Raw genomic sequence first — 25,896 nt, 5'->3', positions numbered from 1 at the left:
GCAAACAATGACACTCAAAGGGGCAACTATTTCACTTTTTTCCCTCGATTTGGTTAGGAAACCATTTAAACCAGTTTAGTCCTAGGGGAGCCACCATTGACTGTGGAAATAGTTAATTAAAGGCATTCAGCAATGTGTCATTAACATTTAATTGATCTAATTTTCAACACTTTACTCTCCAAGCTGTATTTAAATACTAATCAGCAAAGAGTAGAAGATGGATGCAAATATTAAATGGAGAGTAAGGTCAGGAGTGCAGACCTAAAGTCACTGGTGTAACCTCAAAGAAATTTAGAAACTACTTACTTAAGCAATTAATCTAATATGAAACTAGTTATAGTACATTCCTATAGAGGCAAACACCCCAATATTACATTTACAAATCAAGTAAGGTATATGCAGTTAACCAATTTCAAGTCAAAATATATCCAGGAATTGGTTAGAATAAAAACAAGAAGTCACCAAAATCCTTCTGGACCAGAAAGACATCCAAAAAAGTACACAGTTGTAGGGGATCAAACAGAAACATTCAATCAAGTCAAACACCACTATGATCATTAGATGCTGACGTGCACAAATTCTGGGTCTAAAAAGAGAACCCAGAAGGAAAAACTGATTAGCTAACACAAAGCATTCAGCCTGTGAGTCAAATTACATTTTATACATTAAAAACATGGAGAAGGTCTGTGTGTAAATGAAGCAATAACCAACTGTGGTGAAGTGAATTATTATCTGAAGATACTACTAGCTGGAAAACATTTAAAGAACTCATTTATCTGCATGTCCAAAGTTTTTAATTTTTTACTGAAATGCTTTAAGGAATTAAAGAATTGTTGAAAACTGAACTGGCACCTCCAGGATGAATGTGCAACGAAATCAAAGCATTTCATCTTTTGCCTTCAGAAGTCAGGTTTGGAGGAAAAAGGATTTCTGTCTTGTTCATAGTGATCTTACTGCACATGAAATAATTACCTTAGAGAATGACTAAACAGTAAAAATGAAACACCAAACCAACTTTAATTTTACATCACATTTGGATGGTTTTATTACCAAGGCTAATACATCACCCACTGAATGAATATTGTACTCTGCCATATATAAAAGCACAATTCCTACTTCAGTTACTGGCTAAGTACACTGATTGACCATATTTAAATAAAAATTCTACTTTAGCCACTTTGAATTTATTGATACTATAATCAGTTTTTGATGAAATCTAATCAGATGACCACATCGATTTCTTCCCAATTCACGAATATCCTGCATCTAGAAAGCCTGGTGAAAACAGTCAGACCTGTTGTATTCTTCAATAAAAGCACACAGTAGCAATGTACACAATGCCATTTATTTGTAGACCTCATTTCTCGAAAATACATGAATATTCTATACAGTCTTTTAAAGTAATTAGCAACTTTGCACTGAATCACATTTGTAAAAGATCTGAATGACCAAATATTAAAATAAAAATTAGAATACAATGTAACATTTAAATTTTCCACAGTCTCATGGGTATATTGCCTGCCCTTGAAGAAAAATATCAATTTTCAAAACCAAGCTTCACTTCTTTAAGTTGGATAAAAAAAACATACTTCGTTCAACTCCATTCTTTCATGTAGTAGTAACGATGAGCAGTTAATTCTTCCTGAACTGCTATATGACCTCCTAAAACAGTTAAATAGGCAAATAGTTGTACAAGCAGCACACGTCCAGAGTTTTTACTCATTCCCATCTGTATCTGCCTGTGCCATATATGCATCAAGTTCCGCATCTAAATGTCCCTTTGTTTTAGACATGTAAGCATCTAACTGATTGTCAAGTTGCTCTCTGGTAATGGTTGGGCGGGTAGCACCCCTTCCACGTCCTCGACCTCTTCCACGTCCAATATAACCGCCTCTTCCTCTGATTGGCATCCCACCACGACCTGAAATTTGGGGAGTGGGCAAAACAAAAGTAGATCAAGTAATTAAAATTTACAGGGAATTGCTAATTACACAAAAATCCATAGTCAAAGATATTTCTACTTTGAAGCATTAATTCTCAAGTCAGTGGTACCTTGAGATACGAGTTTAATTCGTTCCATGGCTAAGTCAAAATGCCCGAATCTCAATTCAATTTTCCCCATTGAAATTGAAATCAGATTAATTCATGCCAGCCCCCAAAAAAACACCCCAATTTTTTGTTAAATGTTTAACATAAGAAAAATGTATTTATAATGAACAAATATTGTATACAAACAAAATAAAACCTAATACACAAGAGAATCTAAAGAAATAAACAGATGTTGGCGAAGCCGATTAGCATATTGTAATGTTTTTTCTTTCACTTCACTTTTGCTTAACTTAATTTTCTTCTTCACTAGTTTTTTTTTGCCACGCTTCATCACTTTCATTTGCTGGGCGTTTCAACAGAAGCGTGTCCAAGGAGATTTGTTTAGTCCTCCCCTTTAGAATGTTTCTGAAATGAGTTAGGCAAGTGTCACTAAATAGCGCCGCTGCACGATCAGTTGTAACTTTTTCAGGGTGTTTCTTTTCTTTAAAGTTCGAAACTTTTTCCCACATTGCAAACACTTCATCTCACTTTAAGAGACAACCTCCTCTGCAATACCGATCTCCTGCAGAACCTCTGTATGTTGCTGTGTCTGTATTTCAGTCAACTCTTCTGTCGTCAGTTCCTTGGAATGTGCGGCGACAAGCTCTTTGATGGCTCATATTTCGAATTTTAGCTTGAAACTCAAGGCAAAAAAAATCGACTTAATGACGGCTCGTATCAAAAATCTCATACGTTGGGGCACTCGTATCTCAAGATACCACTTTAATGTGGAAAAGGTAAAATTAAGCGAAAGAATTAGCCCAATAAACCTCACAAGTATGCCTGAAACTCAAGTTAAAACTGGCATAATGGAGAATATCAGTCTCAAACAGTAATACTCACCTCTGCCTCCCATTCCTCGAGTGAGCCCACCACTTCCTCTTCCCATCATGGGACCACCACGACCCATCATTCCTCCTCGTTGCCTCATTCCTCGCCTTAACCCTAATCGGAGCATTCCGCCACGGCCACGGCCAGGACCTACCAAAAAAAGTTTTCGAAAAATCTACTCTGATGCAGACAGGCACAAGTATGTAGTAAGTTCACACAAAAACATGCTACTGTGATGCAGAATGGATATAGGGTAATATTGGATGTGTGGTTACAGTTTTTTTTTTTTAAACCAATGCATCCACATTGTTAAAGTTAGTACTTTAAGCACTGTCTTTCTTACCTCTAAGAGACAGAGCACCTCTGATTGGTCCTCCTCTACCACCCCGTCCTCTCAAACCCCTGGACATTCCTCTAAGAGCCCCTATGGGGATTCCCCGGTTCCCAGGGACACCACGGAGAAGGCCCCCAAGGGGACGACCCAGTCTTGCCTGGATGTTGCTCTTCCCAAGTCTTTGCTTCAAGCTCTTTCAAGTTGAAATACAGGGAGATGTACATGCATAAATTAGAATTCAAATGTCATAATGTACAAATTTCCAATGCTGAACTGCCATAAATGACATCAATGAAACCTCACAGATAAGAAAAACAAAGCTAACAGGGGGGGAAATTAAGTTTTGAGCCTGAACCTGAAAGAGCTATCCTGCAGTGTGGATTAAGTGACCAAAAACTACTTCAGAATAGAACATTTGAATTACAAGTAGGGCAGCAAGATACCACTGTGGAAGGACATCTAAAAATTGCATGTCTAAGCAGACTTAGGAAAAGTCAGAAGAAAACTGTCATTGTGGAGTACACTGAAAAGCAAAATTGAACAGTGACTGTACATAAAATGGGCACTACAGGAATAATTTATTGGTCATGAAAGTGGATTAAACTGACCAATCAAAGATAAGCAAGGATTACTGACATTGGGAACCGAGAATGTAGACTCCCAAAACAAAACATCACCTCATCCAATGTTTCAAGGGGAAATTAAACTATGAATTCGGGCTGAGAGAAATCAAAGAGATTTCCTAACTGGGAATAAATCCTAAATTCATCACTAAAACCTACTGTGCAAACAATCAACACACATGTTGATTCTCTTAACAGGCAAGGCTCAAAACTTTAATCTGTAAATTCTGGATATTGGTCAGTTGTAACACACATGGTCAAAAGATACATAACTTGCATCAAATTCAGCTGAGGCAGCATAAACTAATATTCATACTCTGAAAGAGGATATTCCAACTTCTGGTTTCTTTTCAAAACAGTCTGCAGTCATACAACTATGTACTAAGTATCAATTTATCCCTATACAAGATCTCAGATCAGCACCGTTCAAGCATTGACTCAATGTAAATTACTATCTAATTATATCTATGAAAATTCTAGATTTTTGCAGTGGTAAACACACATTGGCTTTTACTGCAAATATTAGGGAGGATAACTAAAACCTTTTCTGTATTACTATAAAATTTATTGGGTCATTAAAGAGAGAAATCAAGCTTATAGATGGTGCAGCTATGTTATAAAACCAGTGTTTCAAGAGCACAGGTAAAGAAATCCTGTGTAATGTTTATTAAAAATACAAACGTACTTTGTAAGCCTTGGAGATTGTTTACATGGTACTTGTGCTGCTAAATACACTCAATACCACTACAATCATTTTACATATATTAACTGAGGTACATGCAGTAAAATAAAACATCTAGGACACAAGTCATAAATTACCATATCCAGAATATAGGTAAACTGGCAAATCCCCTAAGCTTTAATTGTCTGACAAAGGAGATGAGCAATGAGATAAGAACTTTACATACATGAAAATGTCGAACCATTCATCAATAGTATGCATGGAAGAGAGTCTCAATCTTAAATGTTAAGACTAAAAAATTAAAACATTAGAAAACACTATTTATCAGATTCCAAATCAGACCAAACCATTGTTTAAAGGTAACTTTATTGACAGAAAGTAAATTGGACAAGATATCTCCCTTAGCTTCACTATTAAGACTCTCTCACCTGTTTTAGTTTTAGTGCTGCCTGCACAGAAGGCCGGTTCTCCATCTGTTGAGCCAGCCTGCGGTTACGGGCACTGGCCATGTGCTGCTGCTGCATGGTAGCTCGAATGTTCACTGGCATCGGCTGTTTGTTCTTCAGCATATTTGTGAATCTTCAAGGTTGAACAAAATGAGGGGTTTAAAGCAAAATAGATCAACCAAACAAAACAAGCAGCAACAACGCCTTTCAAAAGCAGAGTATACAGTTCTCTGCACCACCAAACTTCGATAGCTCTAACACCAAAACAACCAGCAGGCCAGGCAAGTACATTCCTTTAAAAAAAAAAAAACCAAAAAAAAAAAAAACCACAAGCACTCAGAAGCAGAACCATCTGAAAGTTTTACAGGAAAAGTTCATAGATTAATAGCTGCATGAAAAGATTGCGAGTGACAGATGAGGAACACAAAGCAAGCAAAGACAGAGTGACAATGACAAAAACAGAGAACCACAGAAAACAAAAATGTATTTTAAAAGGACATATTAAAAGCGAAGTACTACTTGCTGCTAATAATCAAATGCTCATTAAACTGAGCAAAGCATGGAACTAAAATGTAAACCAAGCATGTCCAAGCAAAGAGAGTGATAATGACAAACTGATAACCATTGCAAACAAAAGACATATTAAAAGCTAAGTACTACTTGGTGCTAATGACAATCAAATGCTCATTAAACTGAGCAGAGGATGGAACTAAAATGTAAACCAAACATGTCTAACATTGCCTACAGCCATGGACTATACTTGAAAATGTGATGCAGCCAGGTCAAAGGCAACCTGCAGCAGTAATATGTTTATTGCCCATCAGGATTTACTTCCCTATGGATTCACTCCATTCCACTGTTAACTCAAGCAGATTCTTGTCCAATATAATACATTTTATGAAGCATATTAACATAAAAACCAGAAGGAAGAACAGCCAGTAGCAGTTTAACCAACGACTACTGTAATTTGCTTTAAGAAAAAAAGGGGGGCCCTAGAGTGGGCCAACATTAACTACAACATTTTGGTGCTTTAGACACAAGTGCAAGATTTACAGAAAAAGATTACAATCTAAGGAAATTCACTTTAATTACAGCAGTGTTCTAAAACAATGCCAAAAATACAGTACAAAAAATTGACTGCATCTTATAAACCATTAGCATATTTAACACAAGTGCTTCAAACTCAAAACCAAGTAGGAACCTACTATACTTGTAGAAAACTTGCCAGACTTTAACCCAAGTTACACACTAACTAAATTGTTAACTGTCAATTAATGGCATACGAGTTTCTTGTCAATGACGCCACCTCAAATATTTCTCATATTTACACTACTTAACAGATGCCCCATACAAATCCATTAAAATAAAAATAAAACTTGAGAACCTGCACCTGGAGTCACACAAGTGAACAGGAGATATATATATATATGATGATTTACACAATCTAATGAAACGAAGTACATGTATGGACAGAGCAGTTAACCATTACAAAGAAAAAAGAAAAAGAAAATGCAGGCAATGAAGGGGTGGGGCAGAAGAAATAAAATTAGCCAAAAAATAAACATAGCAAATATAGAAAAGCAATAAGATTTAAAGCAGCATTTGCCTCTTACAAGCCTCTGCCCCTGGAGGCCTACCGAACAGGGGCAAGAGGTCTAAGGGCATGCCATCTAGCTGTTCCACCTCTTACAGCCCAGACCGCAGAGAAGCGTCTAGACTAGGAAGGAGCAACCAGAATCCCTGTAGCCGCTGCAGCAACGGCAACATGAGAAACTATATCTCAGCAAGGAACATGGTGGTGGGTGTTGGAGTGTGGCGAGAGCCCATCTTTGTATAAAACCTAACCATAAAATTACAGCCTGCTTGCACAGGCAGTAAGAGGACAAATGAAAACATTTTTCACGTGTACATCTTATACCAGCTGACAAGCATAGTGCCATTCAACAAATGCATGGCCATACTGTAGTCTGATAATGTAAACCACTTCCACATGGTTTGGTGCAATTCAGATTTGGCCTGCATAATCATTTAAAGGGTTGGCAATGCCATTTAAATCTGCCTTATGATTGGCAGCATTTATTAGTTGTCGTGGGCTTCTCACCGCTCATTCAAGGACATCTTGGTGGTGCTTTTCAGCACAACCTTCTGCGTTGAGGGAGCACTCATTTCCTTAGTCTTCACTCCTAAAACAGAGAAAACGGATGTAACCAGTTAATTTTAAAACTCAAAATGGATCAAATTCACTTCAAACGAAGCTAGAAACATATATATTTAATACTTCACTCTGAGTCACATCTGCTTTATGCAAAAAACTCTCCAGACCCTAGCCCTAACTTCATACGTTAGCCTACATATTATGCATCTACACCTCATATTCATTGTCATAAATATATAAAATTTCCTATCGAATATACAGCAGCCTTTTACAGTATCAGTGTTCTGTGTTTTTGAACTTTTTACTAGCTACTAGATTTGATATTAAGATTATCACTGAAAGAAACGCACTAGAATTCATAAAATGAGGTCTACATGTACAAATGATCTGCTGCAGTCATCACATACCAGAGCACTGGCTCATCTCCAGTGCCTTTCGGAGAAGTCAAATGGAGAGTGAAAAGGACCCACACATTTTATTTAATTCTCATATGTAATTGAGATGGTCGTTTATCATAGTACCTGAGCTACTGTTAAAACCTAAATTTCTCTCTTGGGATTATACTATCTACAGTAAAATAAATTTACATGTTCCCAAGGAGAAACAAATACAATATCTAACAGTGCATACACTCAATCGTATCAATATTTTTGCTCCTCCTTGGCTGCTGTAGCACAATGACAATTAACATTTTCCTTTGTAAGTCTTGTATGGATTTCGAGGCCTTGGAAAGGGCACCATGAGACTGCTGCGGGATAAGGAGGGCTTACTTTAACATACACAACGTGCCCAAACCAATTTACATGGAAGAATAGGCTTTGGTTTCTTCATTTTGCCATTAGAGGAGGGTGAACAAACATGGCTGTTTTGGTGACCTGAACTTTTAGTACCTCCAACCGAAAGACGTGTATGGACAGGTGTGCAGTCAAAATATTTTTATGACAAGTTTTTTCTCCTACGTACTCAGACATTCACTAACAGGATAGATGGTAGATTTTAGTTAGATTACACTGTTTAACATTGACAGCCAGATTCACCTTTAAAATAAAAACCAAAAAATGACAAAATGATGCAAACCTTTAAGCCACAAAGAATAAGAGGACACTCTGAAATGGTCATATAATTTTTGGTGGTAACTTCCAATATAGAGACAGACATGACTGCATTTCAAACCTATTTCAGAATTATGAGCTACCACAAGCATTTACTAATTACTTGTAGAACAAAATCTATGAAATGTCATCAAGAAAGGACGTTGTGTTCTGGCTGAACGCATGCTAAGGAGAAGCGGGTGGATCATCTGCTGGCTTGCTGCTGCTGGCGAGATGCGTGTTCTGTTGGTTGTTGTTTTAAGAGCTGGGAGCACATGAAGCATGTCTGCCAAAAGCATTCCAACAACTGCTAGGTTAGATGTCTGAACTTGTTTTAAATGTTGCGTCTCACTGCCTGGTCTTGCGTGACGTTAAAGTGCCTCTTACAGGACGTGAAATGGTCTTGTTAAAACAAGGTAGTCCATCTTCACTCGACTGAAAAAGAAATCTGACCAATTACAAAGCAGCTGTGTGATGCACAAAGCAATTGCTGTACTTGGATGGGAGCAAACTAAGCCTCTGGCAGCATTGTTGATTTGATCAAATTGATTTAAGCATTGTAAACAAATCAAAATTTTGTACACCCATTTAAAATATTTACAATGCACTATTCCTTGGATCAGAATTTCCTTTGCTCACTAAGATTATCAGGCAATAAATTGTAAATACTAGGCTAAATCTCCAGGATGAATTAAAGGGTACACAAAATTCTGTTCGTTGCAACAAAGCAACTGTCACCTAAAGAAATAATAAAGCAGTGTTTTTCCAAGGAAGCCATATTCCCCACTCTGCTCCAGTATGAAAGCACCTCAACTCTTGCAGTAAATTTTCCTTAAAGCCTTTCATGATGCAAATAAGCCAAAGTGAGAGCCCTCATCAACAGCCAATGCATCTGTCAATCAACACCTCGCTGCAACAGTTATTTCACTGATAAAAGCAGTGTATAATATCAAACTCACCCTAACCTTACCCTGCAGATCAGTTCAGCTTTAAAAAGCACTAAGATTATTACTGTAAGACTTTTCTCTTACAAAACAATGGAAAACAAACCTCACTTAAGACTGCAATATTAAATCAAAATATTGGTAAAATGTCTTAAGTTAAAATGTTAACCTGGTGTTCCATTTTTCATTGCATTATGAGAAGCTACCATTTGCTGGTATACAATGAGTCACTCATTAAACAATTTGCAGCATTCAGTACCCCAGGTATATCTCGAGGCTCCTTCATTTGTACAATATTGTGTTGTTACATACCATGCATTAAACATTTGTGGTGAAACTCAGGAAATTAATCAGTATGAACTTAGCCGAGAGGGGGAAACGCTTACACAAATGACTTCAAAGCAAATTCTGTCATACTAGCAATCAATTTTGCAGAATACATAACCATCTCTGCATAGTGTAATAATGGGAGTCCTTAACTTTAGCAAGTTACCAAAGAATTATGGTGTCATCAATATTCTAAGACATTTATAAATCAATGCTACCAGCTTTTCATGTGTAAGAAAGAAAAACAGGACTCTAAGTTCATTCCTCAAAATTTACTCCTACAGGTTCTACAATAATGAGTTATTGGAACTATCCCATAATCCATAGCAAATCATGCAAATTATTCAAATCTAAAAGCTTAAAGGAGTTCACCCTTAGACATATGCAATCATTAACACTAAGAAATCTGTACTGATATTCAAGTGTTGCTTAAGTTGGTAATGAGGACTATGACTTGTTTCCAAATTTTGTTTTCAAAATGACAAAAGTAATTAAAATCTGTTGAATGACATTTGAGGTTATGTTGAAACATATAAACTGTCCTTTCAGGCTCCTGTCAATCATGGAGAATCCACTGCATCCACTGAACAGTGTCATGTCCAGGCAGAGGAGCAGCTTCAGCAACAGACTGCTGTCACTGTCCTGCTCCACTGACAGACTGATGAGATCGTTCCTCCCCCACACTATGTGACTCTTCAATTCCACGGGGGGGGAGAGAAAGGGGTAATGGTAAATGCTAGCATTATTCAAAGTTGTCTGTTTTTACCTGCATTTTTATTACTCTTTAATATTGTTTTTTGTATCAGTATGCTGCTGCTGGATTATGTGAATTTCCCCTTGGGATTAATAAAGTATCTATGTATCTTTCATACCAACCAAGGCAAGAAGAAGTAGCTTTTCAGTATTTCACTCCTTAATCTAAAGGCAAAAAATATGAATAATTAAGAATTGTGGATTGTTTCAAATTGCGCTAACTCCAGCTTCACTTACTCTAGACATTAAACATCATGGTATTTTTCAGATCATGTTTGTACACATCACTTCCAGGACTAGCCTTTCCAGATTTAACTAGTTAACATTGCTATTAGAGAAGCTTGTCTTTAAAGTATGCCCTTCACAAAAGACTATCTGAAACCACCTTATCCTTTCCTCATCATGAGCATACATCTTGATGTTATATAAAGAAATGCTTTATCTGTATTGCAGGTCATGTAATGTAACCAACCACATGGCTGCAATTTTGGAACGGAACATTAATACTGAATGACAATATATTGAAACCAAATTTTATATTTATATCCGGACCGAACTGAACTAGTGTCATACTGAATCTAACGCATTCAACTCCAGAAAAAAGCTATGCATAGAAATTTATATTGCGCAATACAAAAAGCAGAAAATTATGGCTCAACATACATTTAACAAGTATTAATCTTCCCTAAAAAGAAACCTGGCCTGTGTCTCTAAGAAACTATTCAACCACAATTTTGGACAGTGTACATTAAAAGATGACGCTAGTTTATTCCATGCTGTATACCTTTGGAGTGTTGGTGATATCTTTGCAAGGGTTCTCCAGATCTGATACATAATACATATTGTGAGAGATCTCATAACACCTGAGCTGTACTGTGAAATTTGCCCTTCAAAGAAGAATTCTTTATGTATATTATCCAGCCTCTGACTAGGTATTTAGTACACTTTGGTGACTGTTGGATTAATTTGGTTAACAGAAAAAGCTTGGTAAATACAGAAAGTTAATACAGATTATCTATGCTACTGAGAAAATGGCATTATTTGATAAAGACTCCCACAAACTTGAAGGTTGTCATACAGATTTACACTATAAGAACATCACACATTAAAAAAATTAGGTGGGGGTTCACAGATTTAAGCTAGCAGTCATTCAAACTTTAGATCAAGGAGCAGCAATACAACAGGTACCTCTCAATGCTCATACCATTGAAAGGGTGTAGATATTGCAAAACAGATACACGTAGGCAGGAGTGAAATTTCTAGGACATGATGGGATAGATGTCAGCATTGATGAGATGAGCATCCTGAAAATCATGTTGCAGCTACAGTCAAACAAAACTGCCCAACGCTCAATGCCGTAACAAGAAAAAACAAAGTGACCTCATGATCTCTATAGGCTCTCCTAATAGTAAGACAGCATCAATTGATTGCACTTATTTACTTTTAGAAAAGACTAGAGGGCGGAGCCCCCTGCTTGCTTCACTCACCCATCCCTGGGGTTTGGTTTTAAAAGATATACAATTTAAAGAGATTATTTTCATGGGGATTGTTACATATGCATTATTTTGACTTTTACTTTAAAACTTTTGTAAAAACAATACTGTACTTGTTCTCTATTTCCGGCCCCCTTTTTCGCAGGACAAGGGGGGCCGCTGAACACACCCTAAGCAGAAGTGGTCGTTTCATCTGCTGGCTTGTTGCTGCTAGTGAGCTGCGCATTCTGCTTGTCGCACGTCGATCATTCAAAAGCCTGCAGAGCAGATGTCCTTTTGCCACTTCGCATCTCTGTCGCTCACGTTGTGAAGGGGTGGGGGCTTAACACAAGCTAAGGAGAAGCAGTCGGGTCATCTGCTGACGAGCTGCATATTCTGCTTATCACGCTGCACGTCGATCATTTTTCGCATCTCTGTCACTTGTGTTGTTTGGGGAAGGGTGTTTTGTTTGCTGAACGCATGCTAAGGAGAAGCGTTTGGATCATCTGCTGGCTTGCTGCTGCTGGTGAGCTGCATGTTCACTGCTTGTCGTTGCTTTAAGAGCTGGGAGCACATGAAGCGTGTCTGGCAAAAGCATTCAACAACTGCTAGGTTAGATGTTCATGAACTTGTTTTAAATGTTGTCTCGCGTTATGTCAAAGTGTCTTCTGAGAAGATCACGTCTCCCTAGTCTCTTCCAACATTTTTTTTATTGTATAGAGCAGGGGTGGGCAGTCATTCCTGGAGGGCTGCAGTGGCTGCAGGTTTTTGTTCCAACCCAGTTAAGAAGCATTTATTGCTCAAGTAACTCTTCTACTTCATTTTAGTTGCCTCGCTCATTAGGATTTTGAACCCTTATTGCTTATTTTAGTCTTAAACAGCAGTTCTCTTGGTTTCTAATGGCTTTTTATTAGCTAAGATTCAAATGACAAAAGCAGCATTTCTCCTATTTGCTTGTTTCAATTTTCACATGTGTGTATTGTGCACTATTTGGTTTAATACTTGGGAGGAAAGTGAAGAGAAAAAAAGTGAAAGACAGAAGAATATTCATACATTTTAGACTTCATATTTAGATGATATCATTAGAAAGAAATAAAAATCTAGAATATGAGAATGGCCTGACATGGCAGAGTTAAAACACCAACATGCCATGAAACTGAATTATTGGCAAGGATTGTTTTCTAATTAAGCAACTGGGTTGTTGCCAAAACCTGCAGCCACTGCAGCCCTCCAGGAATGACTTTGCCCACCCCTGGTATAGATATACTTCTTAGCATAGGTGATATGCATGCACATAAAGATAGGTAATTGAGTAAACTCGGTACAACACCTGCATCACTTTTCTGGCATATGCCATGTCACCTTGAACGTTTATCACCAACCACTGAGCTACAGAGAGAAAATTATGCTTTACATACAATTTTACTAACACTTACCTTTTCTCATCATTACAAAATCTGAGTAACATTTTCAAATAAAGAAAGCAACTTTCATTTTGATCTAATGAAGCATGGCAGTTGCAATTATTTTAATTACGGTTACATGAGAATGTACTTTCCCTGTGCTCTGTCCTTTTAAATTGAGAGGAAAGTGCAGCTGCAAACCATTGACAGTGGGTAAAACATTGTCAGTGTGCCACTGTTTTGGGCAACTAGAATGTGGGCTTAGCAAACCAAGGAGCAACACAAAACCACATATTTTAAACTTGTTATTGATTTTGTGCCACTATTCACTACAACTGCACTTAGACATGAGGTGCGTCTCCTCCTAGTAATGTAAAAAGTAGCATGGTGTTGATCTACAGCCATTATGGTACTATAATCTATAGTAAATACGGCATGAGTGCCGTCAAATTACGGAAAAATCAAGAGATTATACTTTGAAGATAAACACTGACATTAGAAGCATTAACTCACTCAGTTTTCCAGGAAAACAGAAACATCAAAGTTTCCTAGTACAGTACACCCTTACTGTCTTGCTGACATTCCAAACTTAATGACAGAATGAATACTTTATAAAGTGCTTAATCTTTACATATTTACATACAGTTCGTACCGTCTGGAACAGATTAATTGTACTTACATACAATCCTATGGGGGAAACTGATTCGGTTCACGACCAACTCGGTTTACGACCAAAGTTCTGGAACGAATTATGGTCGTGAACCGAGGTTCCACTGTATATATAATTCACTAAGGCAAGACACCCACGGAAAGCATGCCGGAAGGGGCGTGGATTCACTAAGCCGCTGACAAGTAAGACGCCCATGGCGCACGCAGGAAGGAGCCACGCCCACCAACTCTTAAGACCACTGGATACGACAACTCACAGAACCACGCCCACCAACTCTGATGCGACGACATAGGAAAAACAGCGTCATTTATGTTCGTCTGTTGTAGAGTCCACATGTAGCTCTGAGCCACGTTGACTGTTCATAGAGGCACGTTTCTCACGGAAGTGAATCGCTATATGCAGCATGTAAAACAGTTTGCGAGGGGTATCCCATGGGATCCTTAAAACAATCCTTTACAACTAAGGTTAAAACACTATGAAGGAAGCACTCTTTAACACTAGAATTACCAGAGCCTACGAAAAAACTTGTAATTCCGTCCCACCTTAAATTGCTTCTTAAATCCCTTCACATCTCTCCGCCAGCATCCTTTGTCTTCTAAATGTGCTGATAAAGAGAAGCTAGAAGCAGCTGGTTATTCCATCCCCCCACCAATTTAGAATGTACACAAACTTCTCCCAGCTCATGCCTTGATTGAGTATCTGGGAGTGAAGTGGAGTTTTAGAGAGGAAATAGATCGTTATTTGGAACACAGGCATTTCATGTCTGTTCCGTTTCTACAGTAATCTGTGTAAACACATTTTTAAAACAGAAATGTTTTTTTATATTCTAGTAGTAGATGACAAAATGTAGGCATAAACTATATAATGTATGAAGCCTGAAGTCCAAATAGCAAAGAAAAATTTTCACAACAACACAACAATTGCGCTTTTATTCAAAAATATAACTGCAGAAACAAAAAGCCGCCTTAACATGCGACATTGACAGCAGTTTATTGTAACTGCCTCCATGGTTCAATAAAATCAGTTCCCACTTGGGAATCAAAAGGTCACGAGTTTGATCCTGCGCCTCTCCGTTTTGAGAAGCAAACTGCTCTTAGTCATACTATTTTAGAATAAAAGCATACATTTGATTTCAGTCTGTAACAGCCGGTGCAATTTATGATCCTTGTAAAGGTTAGCTTTTTTAATTCACTTTTCATTCTCTCAGTCGCGTTCAGAATCAATCCATACAAACCCATCTGACACGGCTGTTTTCACTAAAGACGTGCTATAGCTCTGCAGTGTACCACGATGCATACTAACGCCAGTTTCTGACACACAAACGCTGGCGAAGCTGCCTTCTTCGTATCTCACCGTCACTTGCTTTTCGTTTTATTCAGTTTTATTGAGTGTTCCTGCCAGATGGGCGTTGGTCGCTCAGTGCAAAGACCAGCTTCAAGAAGGAATGTACTGGGAAGATGGCCAAAGGGTTATGCTGACTTGTTTTTCACTTCAAGGGGCTTCACTACGCAATTCTTATTTTTGTGTGCCTTCTGGTACTAGACGCCGTCTCCATCAGGACCAAGTGAAAAACAACACCGCGTCCCGTGGAAGGGTGTGTGTGCTGAAACTAATCACTTCTGTATACACTGCTTGCACGTAAGCCGCTTTGGGCAAGGACGCTCAATTAGTATATAAGGGAAGGTTTCGCCCTCAGTTTCTTTGGAGGCTCAACCGTGGGGAATGCATGCACCGCCCGGTACGATTGACAAGGCAGATGAGTTGACCCTCTGACGAGACTGACAAGCGGGCCCCCTCAGTCTACTGGTCTAGGATGATGGCTCTGGGTCTTTTGATATTACTGTGAGCATAGCTTTGTTTTTGTATGTTTATTGTCACTACCTCAAGCATAAGTATATATATATATTTGTCTCTATAATCTATTGTTACTGCATTATATGTATTTGAATGCTGCTATAATTGATATTGTCACTGCATTAAGCATAAGTTTGTGTAATAAGTAAATTTTATTGAAGTATCGGACCTCTTCTCTCTGATTTTTGCCCACTTATTCCAAGGAACTCCTTGAACCATTTTCCCAAATTAAAACACTGTAGAAACGGAACAGACATGAAATGCGTGTGTTCCAAATAACGATCTATTTCCACTCTAAAACTCCACTTCACTCCCAGATAATCAAGGCATGAGCTGGGAGAAGTTTGTGCACGTTCTAAATTGGTGGGGGGATGGAATAGCCGGCTGCTCCTAGCTTCTCTTTATCAGCACATTTAGAAGACAAAGGGCGCTGGCGGAGAGGTGTGAAGGGATTTAAGAAGTGATTTAAGGTGAGACGGAATTACGAGTTTTTTCGTAGGCTCTGGTAATTCTAGTGTTAAAAACCAATAAGCCCTGTGCCTCTGTTTCATTACCGTCTCACCTGCTTCACCAATGCAGGCCCTGCAACAGTCGAGACGCTCTCTCAGCAGCTGACCTTCTCTGTGCCTGACCGGTTCACACAGAGGCACCACACGACGCGGCAGGACTATCTAAGCAGCAGCATGTTTGTCACGGATGTAAATCGCTGTATGCGGCATATAAAACCGTTTGTCGCGGATGTGAATCATTGTATGCAGCGTGTAAAACAGTTTCCGGGGGGTTTCCCATGGTCTTAGACTTGGGGGCCGGGTCTCTGTCAGTTGCTCTTGCGATCGGGCACATGACCAGGCAGTGTGTGTGCTTCGAGAGCGTGGTTGGACGCGACAGCACCATCTAAAAAGATACATTTGTCACAAATGTGAATCACTGTATGCAGCGTGTAAAACGCTGTATTGTATGATGCCCTCTCCAGAGTTGCATCTTTTTATTCACCTACAGTCATATACACAATAAAACAAGTAGTCTTTAAAAACCGAGTTTTCGATTACGAGGCACAACTGCGTGCACCATTGCAAACTGTTTTACAAGCTACATACAGCAATTCGCATCAGCGACAAACATGCGTCTTCTTAGATGCTCCTACACTTTGTATACACCCCCCTCCCACCTCGCTACTACCGGGGTCGGGTGTCTTGGTTGATTATATACTCAGCAAAAAAAGAAACGTCCTCTGACTTAACTGTTTTTACTTTCAGTAAACTTAATGTGTAAATATTTGTATGAACACTAAAAGAGTCAACACCATAAGACAAACTAAAAATGTTTCACAATGTGTCCCTGAATGAAGGGAGGCTCAAAATCAAAAGTACCAGTCAGTATCTGGTGTGGCCACCAGCTGCTTGAAGTACTGCAGTGCATCTCCTCCTCATGGACTGGACCAGATTTGTCAGTTCTTGCTGTGAGATGTTACCCCACTTCCACCAAGGCACCTGCAAGTTCCTGGACATTTCTGGGGGGGAATGGCCCTAGCCCTCACCCTGCAATCCAACAGGTCCCAGACGTGCTCAATGGGATTGAGATCCGGGCTCTTCCACTGCGAGGATGATCAGCTGTCCTTCCCGTCTCCCTGTAGCGCTCTCTTAGGCGTCTCACAGTGCGGACATGGCAATTTATTGCCCTAGCCACATCAGCAGTCCTCATGCCGCCCTGCAGCATGCCTAATGCACGTTCACGCTGATGAGCAGGGACCCTGGGCATCTTTCTTTGGGTGTTTTTCACAGTCGGTAGACAAGTCTCTTTAGTGTCCTGCGTTTTTAGAACTGTGACCTTAAATGCCTACTTTCTGTAAGCTGTTAAGGTCTTAACGACCATTCCACAGGTGCATGTTAATTAATTGATTATGGTTAATTGAACATGCATTGGAAAACATTGTTTAAACCCTTTACAATGAAGATCTGTAAAGTTATTTGGATTTTTAAAACATTATTGTTGAAATACACAGTCCTGGAAAAAGGAACGTTTCTTTTTTTGCTGAGTATATATAGAAAGGCAGCCAAAACCGCACAGAGCGATGAAGTCTACGTGAGTCACAGGTGCATCTGGAATGTGCAAAGATGACAACGACTCGAGTGACGAGTTGGAGGTGGGCACATGAGCAGGCAGTGCATACTGGACGAGAAATCAGCAGACTAGCATGACGGAGGGAGCGGAGTGGACGTCGTCCTCCACTCCTCCTGTTCCACCCTCTGCGCCGCACGGACGATTGTGATGGATCGTTCCGTGCATTGATACAATGTTGCTTTTCTTGCTGATTTATTACATTACCGATTTTTCAAATGTTAATTTTCTCCGTGCTTAAAAACCATTAAAAAACCGGCCTGATTATGCGGCGTATGGCACGCCGCGGGTTGGCTAGTATGCTGATAATCATCTTCTTTCGGCTGCTCCCGTTCGGGGATGCCACAGTGGATTATCCAAAATTTTTGTTCGTTTATTGATCTGGCAAAATTTTACACCAGATGCCCTTTCTGACATTACCCTCCCCCTATATCCTGTCTTGGGACCGGCACTAATACACACTGGCTTGTGCACCCCATGTGGCTGGGTTGCACAATATACTGAGAAAAAAAAAAATTCTTTCAACGGTTCAGTATCAGCATTATGGGAATTTCGGTACCAGAAGTAAACGTTAGCTTTGAAAGACGGTGTGTACTCAGCTCTTCGTTCTTATGCTCTCCAACACACCTCTTTGAACACAACCGTGCAGTGTTTCTTAAACTATGGGTAGCAAAAATTTGTGATTGGTAACCACATGTTTGCGTAGTAAAATTACAAAAGTTAATACAAGTGTAATTCTGTGACAAGTGACATGCTGCTACTTTTCATCAATTTGTTGACTGGTAGCACGTGTAACAATACATTCAATCTGAGAAAACCAACAGCAAAGATGCAATTAAGAATGGGACAGAAATGGAGAACTGAGAGAAACTTGTAAGGTAACAAGAATTTGGAGCTGAATTAAAACATCACAATACGGCAAAAACGACACAGGACTGTTGAGCAGCTAGAATCCTGTGTCAGACAAGAATGGGACAACATTCCTCTTCCAGAAGTTCGGCAACTGGTCTCCTCACTTCCCAGTCAATTTACAGACTGTTGCTAAAAGAGGGTATGCTACACAGTGGTAAACGGCCCAGTCCTAATTTTTTGAGACATGTTGCTGCCATCAAATTCAAAATGACCTTATTCTTAAAATGGTACATCTCAGTTTGATAAGTTTTGTATGCTCTATTGTGAATAAAATGTGTTAATAAGTTATGCCTATATAAAGCACAACTTCCCAATTTGTTTCCATGTGTTATTCCAGGAACTCTAAAGTGCTTACGCTAAATCATCCTGGCCCAGGCATGTGTGTGGATTTGTTCATTTTACATTGTGATTGAAGATTTGCCCTGTTAATCTATTTATTCAATACATTAGTTGCAAACAAGTTCTCCTGTGAATAACCCTGAAGTTACTGTCCTTTAGCATTCACAGTCATTTAGTTTTGTCAGTTGTATGCTTATTAGCTGTCAGTATATGGTACAATTAAGAGTGCAAATTACACGCAAAAAGGGAATTTAAACAAACTACAAAACTTGAGCATTAAGCTATAACAAAACTCTTGATTTCAATAAAAACAAATCTCACACACACTTTTCTAAATGAAAAAACTTAAACTCTGCAAAATAAGACTAAAGGTAAAAATTACTTTGTTGTGCAATTGTTTGCGCAGAAAACCTGCAGCTACTGGGGTGTACCAGGACCTAAAAAACCCTCTTCTCTAGACACCAGGTGCTCTTTTCAACTTTATGGAGATAATGGTTGTAAATAATCATTTATATAACATTAGCAAGTAGAATAAAGTTATGGCATGTCCCTATGACTGTCTGTCATTTATTTCGGCAAAAAGAGATGTTTGTGATCTGCCCCAATAGAAACAAAGAGGTTCAATGTTTCCTTGCATTATTGGTTCAGGCTTGCATGTGTGAGATGGCTGACCACCAATGAGCATCCCCACCTGTAAGTACAATGCATTCAACATAGCCACAAGATAAGAAGCGTGCCATTTTAGACTACACAACCTGGAGAGGCCCGACTATCTAAAGCCTTGTGTTTATGGTAATACAACAGAAAGAGGTGAGACTGTGGAAGGGACTCTGGAAAGAACATCATTAAGAGTACAGGCACTGTCAAAGCAGCAGAAGGTGACAAGCTCGTAATAACTTGAATCTGAAAATGTTTTAATGGAGTCTTGTAAATTGCATCCCCCTGCAATTTCTTGCTATGCTGACAAACGTAAATGTAACGTGCAAAGAGCTCTAAGCATATGAGGAAGGTGTCTAATTTTCAACACTAGCTGTACGTTTACCTTTTAAATTAAAGCATAAGTCAATTGCAAAATGCCTCCAAAAATTTGAGATACTCAAAAGAGAAATAAGATGCTACGTAGACTTATCTACATATGTAATACCTGTAGTAATTAATGCTTGCATTCTGCGAGCCATTTTATTTCTCTTAATGGACAAGTGTTACAATAACATTAAATACAAGAACAAAGAAATGTATATCATACCAATATCACACTGGATTGATTATGGTAAAGTATGGTAAATAAACACTGGAGTTGGGAACTGAATCGTCAACATTTTCTGAATTCAGAAGACATTTTTAACACATTTAGCTTAAATATTACAGGAGAAAATGGGACAATCGGAAAATCAAAGACATTAAGCTTCCAGACAAAAAATACAGCATGAACAGTTTTAAAAGCTTTTTTTGGCATAGCTGTAACAATTTTTTCTAGGATGGAAGCATTAATAGTATTAAATATCAAGTATGTAGTAGAGTTAATTGTAATTTTCGTGGGGTTCATAGATCCATTTTTCACGTTTAGGCTTTCTGTAAATCGGCAGGAATATGTTTTAGTGACATGTGCTTTACACATATACAGCATATTAATAAAGCCATGTATATATCATAATTACTTTAGCAAAAGATACATTTGATGCACTTTTTGACATGCGTATTAATTGATGGACGACGGCAGACTGCAACAAGACAAAAAAACAGTTCTACACCCAGGGCACTAAAATAATCGCCTGGCCTGCTTTAAATCACCCCGATTATGGCAATATGAATATACGAAAATGTAGGGCAATTTTCGTTTATGAATATTTTAAATGCTTGGATTACCTTGAGATGAAAATTAAGCAAATAATTCGTAACGGTTAGGCGAACGTGAGAATGTCCACTCGCACTGTGCGGTTAAAAAAATCTATTTACCAACACTCAAAAGTCGTATATTCCCATTTATCCATTAAAAGCGGGATTCCGTTATTACAAAACAGTGGCGCATTTGTTGAAAACGTTTAATTTTTGTAAGTCTGCCAAGGGAATACACTGCGTAGACGAGTTGTATTCGTCTAGTTTCTAGTTGTGCTGGTTTTAACTTTGACAGACTCCGTAAAGGCGCAAAAACAAACGTTAACAAAAAAACTAATCTCACGAGTTAATCGCATTAGAACACACACATTAACAAATCAAATGATTTCCTCTCAGTCAAGCTAAATTCATAAAGAATTGCTATTGACCCAACAAATGTTTGGGCCTGGATTTAGTGGATTTACTTACTCTCTTCGGCGAGAGGTCCTTATTGTGCCGTGCAGATATTTCTGAGATGGTACTTGAGTTGCTGTAGTAAAGATGTTGACCAATCGTAATCAAAAAGTTTCGTTTTCTTTACTGGGTTTCCTAGATTTCATTTATACAAGAAAGAATGTCTTAAGCGTACGATACTCCAACACCAAACCCCTCTTTAAACGAACAAAATGGCCGCCACGAGAATAAAATGGAGCATTTTTATACGGCTTGCGTCAGACGCCAGCGCGGGGTGGAGCACTCTTTGCGTCTATGTGCCGTCACTCACTGCAACTCTCCAATATCATCCACAGCAGTGCAGGAGAAAGAATGACATCATTAATAATAAAAGCAACAAAAATGCAGAGCATATGTTACTAATGAGCAGCTACAGCGTTCTTTGAATTTTTAGTACTTATTGTGACCTGAATAATAAAAAATACCTTAAAAAGTTTTGATCAGTTTGGGCAGGGCAAGATATAGTTTTACCATGTCGCAAATGTGCATATCTAATTGTACGTTTATATTTTTACCAGTAACGGCGTACTGCGGAATACACTTGACTTGAGCATTCCTAGTTTTTATCCTCTTTCTCTGTATTTTTATCATTCGTTTGCTCAGAGGTTGATACGCTTACTGCTTCCTGAGCAGCTCTTCTTTCCTCCACCATAGCGGCCAGCTGCTTCTATTCTTTCGTTGGCATCTTTTCGCGTTAAAACTGAAAAGTTAGTTTTTGTGTTCAAATTACTTACAAACGTTTTTCTTAATTTTTACTTAAGTCGTCGATCTGCCTCAAGAATGATTAAAGATATGAAGAGGTAGGGGAAGTGACAGCGAAGGTGGTAAGGAAAGAGAACGATGCACGTACGTATGCTCCGCACGGCCGCCCTGCTGCGCACTGCCGAGAGTTGATTTTACAATAAAATAAAACTAAAATAAAAAGAGTAATAAAAATAGTCACACCGAAAGCGGATAGTAGAAGACACGTAGTATATGTGTACCAAATATCAGGTCAATAGGTGAAACGGTTTGCGAGCTACAGGTGATTTAAAATCCTAGACTGACAAACGAACAGCCACGGTAGCGTATTATATAAGAAGATTATTATACAAGAAATAGTATATTCATAGGGTGAACTCTAATTGGTTCGAGATGAGCAGATCTACAATTTATTACAGTTTTATTGTCTTTGTATATTTTCAGGGAAATACTAATTCAAAAACGTGTATGCGTGTGCATCTACAGGTGTTTATTTTCCTGTGCACCCACAACCGTGATCAGGGCATTAGCTAAACGATTGAAAGATTAAGTAATATGGTCGTTCGCACATTGTGTATGATCACATTTTTGAGAAATAAAATAAGCAATATTTTTGTATAATGTTGATTTTCTTTAACTCAAAAATGCGTTGATCTTTTTATTATGATTAAAAATGCTATTTCTTTTACTTATGTTTGACTTGCGTTTTGGACTATTGAAGGAATCTTAAATCTTAAAAAAGAATAGGGAGTATCCATAAGTTGTGTAGTGTAAAATGTACAGTATGTGAGGGTAGAGAGGAAGTTTGAATTCTGGGTATTAGCCTAAATTCAAATCTGAGCTGAAATACTTAATCTGTGCAGTTGGAATGTTCTTTATTATGATGTCTTTGTCTGTAAACTGTCTTCCCAGTTACGCGGATTATTAAATTAACCCCACAGAGCATGGGTTTCTCACAAAGTGCATGCTGATTTGTTTGCCCTTGCTAATTTGGAAGAGAAACACAAGCTTCTTGAGTAAATGTATTATCTTTTAGTTCAGCCAGCTGGTTTCTCCTTTTTCATTCTAAAGTGAGAGCTGTGACATCATACATTTACGTCCTTAAATGGGGTGAATCATGGCAGATGATGTCAGGTAAAGAGAAAGCCCCATTTACTTGCCTTCCTTTTGGAAGAATCTTACGATTACCTTATAAGTTTTTGCTTTGCTACTGTTGCTGCCAGGATATAGTTACTGTACATAATATGCTCTTGGTATTTCTTTAAGGGTGTTTTCTGCCAATTGCCATTGCTTCTGAGATAAACTGTTACCCTCTAAGTCTTAGAATGAACTTTAGTTATACAAAAAATGAAGAAACGGATGCAATCTTAGTTGTTACTGTAGCTAAGAAAAAGATCAATAAAGGTACCACCCAAAAGAACCTAAATTTCCTCCCAGTTGATAAACAAGTGTATTTTTTCAATTTTGTACAGTTAATGACCTTTCAATAATATATAACCATTTGATTTAAGGTTTTCCCCGTTTGTATTTTACCCATTTAGAGCTCATTAAATGGTACATATTTTAAAATTCATAACAGTGTGAAAAGTCCGGCTAATTAGAGTTGTGTATACTGAAAGCAAGGGAAAAGGTTTAATACTGTATAAGTAATATTGATCAAGACTAGGCAATGTTTCCCACTTAAATTTCAACTACAATATGTGCTTTTTTACTTTTTAATTTTTTTTTCTTTCTCCCTCTGACTGCTTGCATTTTCCAATTTATTTTGCCAATAGAGAGACAGAGCCTATCCCAACAGCATCACACTCAGGAATGAACCCAGGACAGGGATCAAGATGCTCAATCACAAAATACACTCATGTACACAGCCACACTCACTCTCTGTAGACCAGATTGAAAATTGTTTTACATTATGGTCAGAGATAATAATCAATATGTGTGTTGAGATCTAGATGCTCTTTTGCTACATTTTCTTCAAAATATGATTGTTGTCAAAGAGGTTCTGTCCATACTTTGTGGTTAGATATCATTGAAAATCTATTGGGTCCTACTTAGGAAATGACTTATAGGCAAAAAAGTGAAGATGATTCCCTCAGAAACAGGAAGGATATAAGTTGAAGCATATGTTAATTTAGAAAATGTGAATGTGGGGAATACTCTTCAGAAGCCTGCAGATCATTTTAATTATGTTTTTTATTCATTGCTATAAGGATATAAGACAGCAGGGGAGGTTAAACCCTTTATTTAGGTCTGTATCCCAACTTAAGCCTTGCATTCTGGACAGTGACAGGTATCCAGGACACAGGGCCACACAATAAGAATGTCCCTGCCAAATCAGACCTTGGACCATAAGTTAGTTTAATGGGCAAGCACTGCTTAATATACAAAGGAATGTCATCAGCACATAATAAAAAAGTTCCAGATTATGAAAATCATTTCCAGAGATACAAACAAATGTGATACAAATGTGTGTTTGTGTGTAAATGTGTTACTGTATGTGTGATAATTTTGGAGTATTGTGGACAATTGACTCTCAGCATTGATCTAGAAGACATTTGAAATTATAAAGAAGCACAGCATCAAGAGCTGCAATGTTTTAACCACCAGTAGGTTTAGGGTTATGATTCTCAAATTATTCAGGTGCATAGACAAATTTAATATGTTAAAGGTAGGTTCTGGAATTAAAAAGGATAAAGAGGGGTTTCACAGACTTCCTAACACTTTCCTGTAAATTAGAAAAAAAGAATTTGAGATGCTTGTACAACCATCTTACCAATTTTACAATAATTATTGAAGTGATAGTATGTAACTATGCAGTGGGCTGGTGCCCTGCCTAGGGTTTGATTCCTGCCTTGTGTTGGCTGGGATTGGCTCCAGTAGACACCCGTGACCCTGTTGTTAGGATATAGTGGGTTGGATAATGGATGAATAGTAAGTAACTGTTACCATATGTATGTATACATGAACATTGTTTATACAGTAGTTTTTGTGATCTTCCTTTAATTCTAAAAGTAAAGCTAAAAGGAAGAAAGTGCTTTCTCATCTTCTATCTTTAAAATCAGATACAGTATTCCTGTAGGAACCCTGTTTAAATAGTGAGGACCAGCTTTTAGACTGAAAAGAGAATGATGGGCTAGACCCTTCACTGTATAGTAAGACAGCCAGAGGGTTTGGAATTTTGCTTCAAAAAGTGATCCCTTTCATACAGCATAGTATGCAGCAAACGTATATGATACAATATTTATATCAATAGTTGTGCTCCTAATTCCCAATATGACATGTCATACTTATTAAGTGGCAGGAGATATTGTGTATTAAACTGTATGTGGAACTGGAAATATCCAATATGCAGTTTTTAGATGGTGGAAGGATGGAAGCAGGGTGTAAGAAATCTTCACCTGCTTGGTTAGAGATGGAAAAGAAGTCTTCTTCAAACTCCTCTTTGAATGTTTTTCTCTGTATTCCAGTCACTACTAATGTACAATATTCTCTTTCCAATATTCTCATACCCATGTTAATGATATATTCCAACCATTTTTAACCTATAGAGTATTTTATTCACAGAAGTTATTGATTCCCATCCTTTAGCTATATCTGATAAGATAAAATATATGCATTCCTTGAACAATAATACTTCAGAAATAATCTTCCACTAATGCACTGCTTTTTATATGTAACAGTGTTTCTGGCAAATGAAACAGCTCCAACGTTTCTAATATTTCATCAGAATCTGCAATTTAAATTATACTAACTATAAATGATGGCAATATTGGCAGATTTTCCAG

General features: G+C 38.1%; 1 protein-coding gene across 2 annotated transcripts; it reads right to left on the bottom strand.

Annotated features, from left to right (window-relative positions):
• Positions 1-1,015: 1,015 nt before the first annotated feature.
• chtopa (chromatin target of PRMT1a) lies at positions 1,016-21,562 on the bottom strand. Of its 2 annotated transcripts, XM_039767657.1 has the most exons (6): positions 21,347-21,559; positions 7,106-7,187; positions 4,987-5,137; positions 3,263-3,446; positions 2,932-3,069; positions 1,016-1,921 (listed from the first exon to the last, which is right to left on the bottom strand). In XM_039767657.1, the coding sequence occupies exons 2-6, from the start codon at positions 7,168-7,170 to the stop codon at positions 1,716-1,718; spliced, it is 744 nt and encodes a 247-aa protein (XP_039623591.1). In that variant the 5' UTR covers positions 7,171-7,187; positions 21,347-21,559; the 3' UTR covers positions 1,016-1,715. The 2 variants fall into 2 exon arrangements, with proteins under 2 accessions (XP_039623591.1, XP_039623596.1); XM_039767662.1 differs by lacking the exons at positions 1,016-1,921; positions 3,263-3,446 and having other exon boundaries at positions 2,936-3,069; positions 21,347-21,562.
• Positions 21,563-25,896: the final 4,334 nt, after the last annotated feature.

This window comes from Polypterus senegalus, chromosome 1 (genome assembly GCF_016835505.1).
Source record: "Polypterus senegalus isolate Bchr_013 chromosome 1, ASM1683550v1, whole genome shotgun sequence".
NCBI classification, from domain to species: domain Eukaryota; kingdom Metazoa; phylum Chordata; class Cladistia; order Polypteriformes; family Polypteridae; genus Polypterus; species Polypterus senegalus.
The sequence above is the reverse complement of the archived record's forward strand: the minus strand, read 5'-3'. Positions and strand labels throughout refer to the sequence as shown.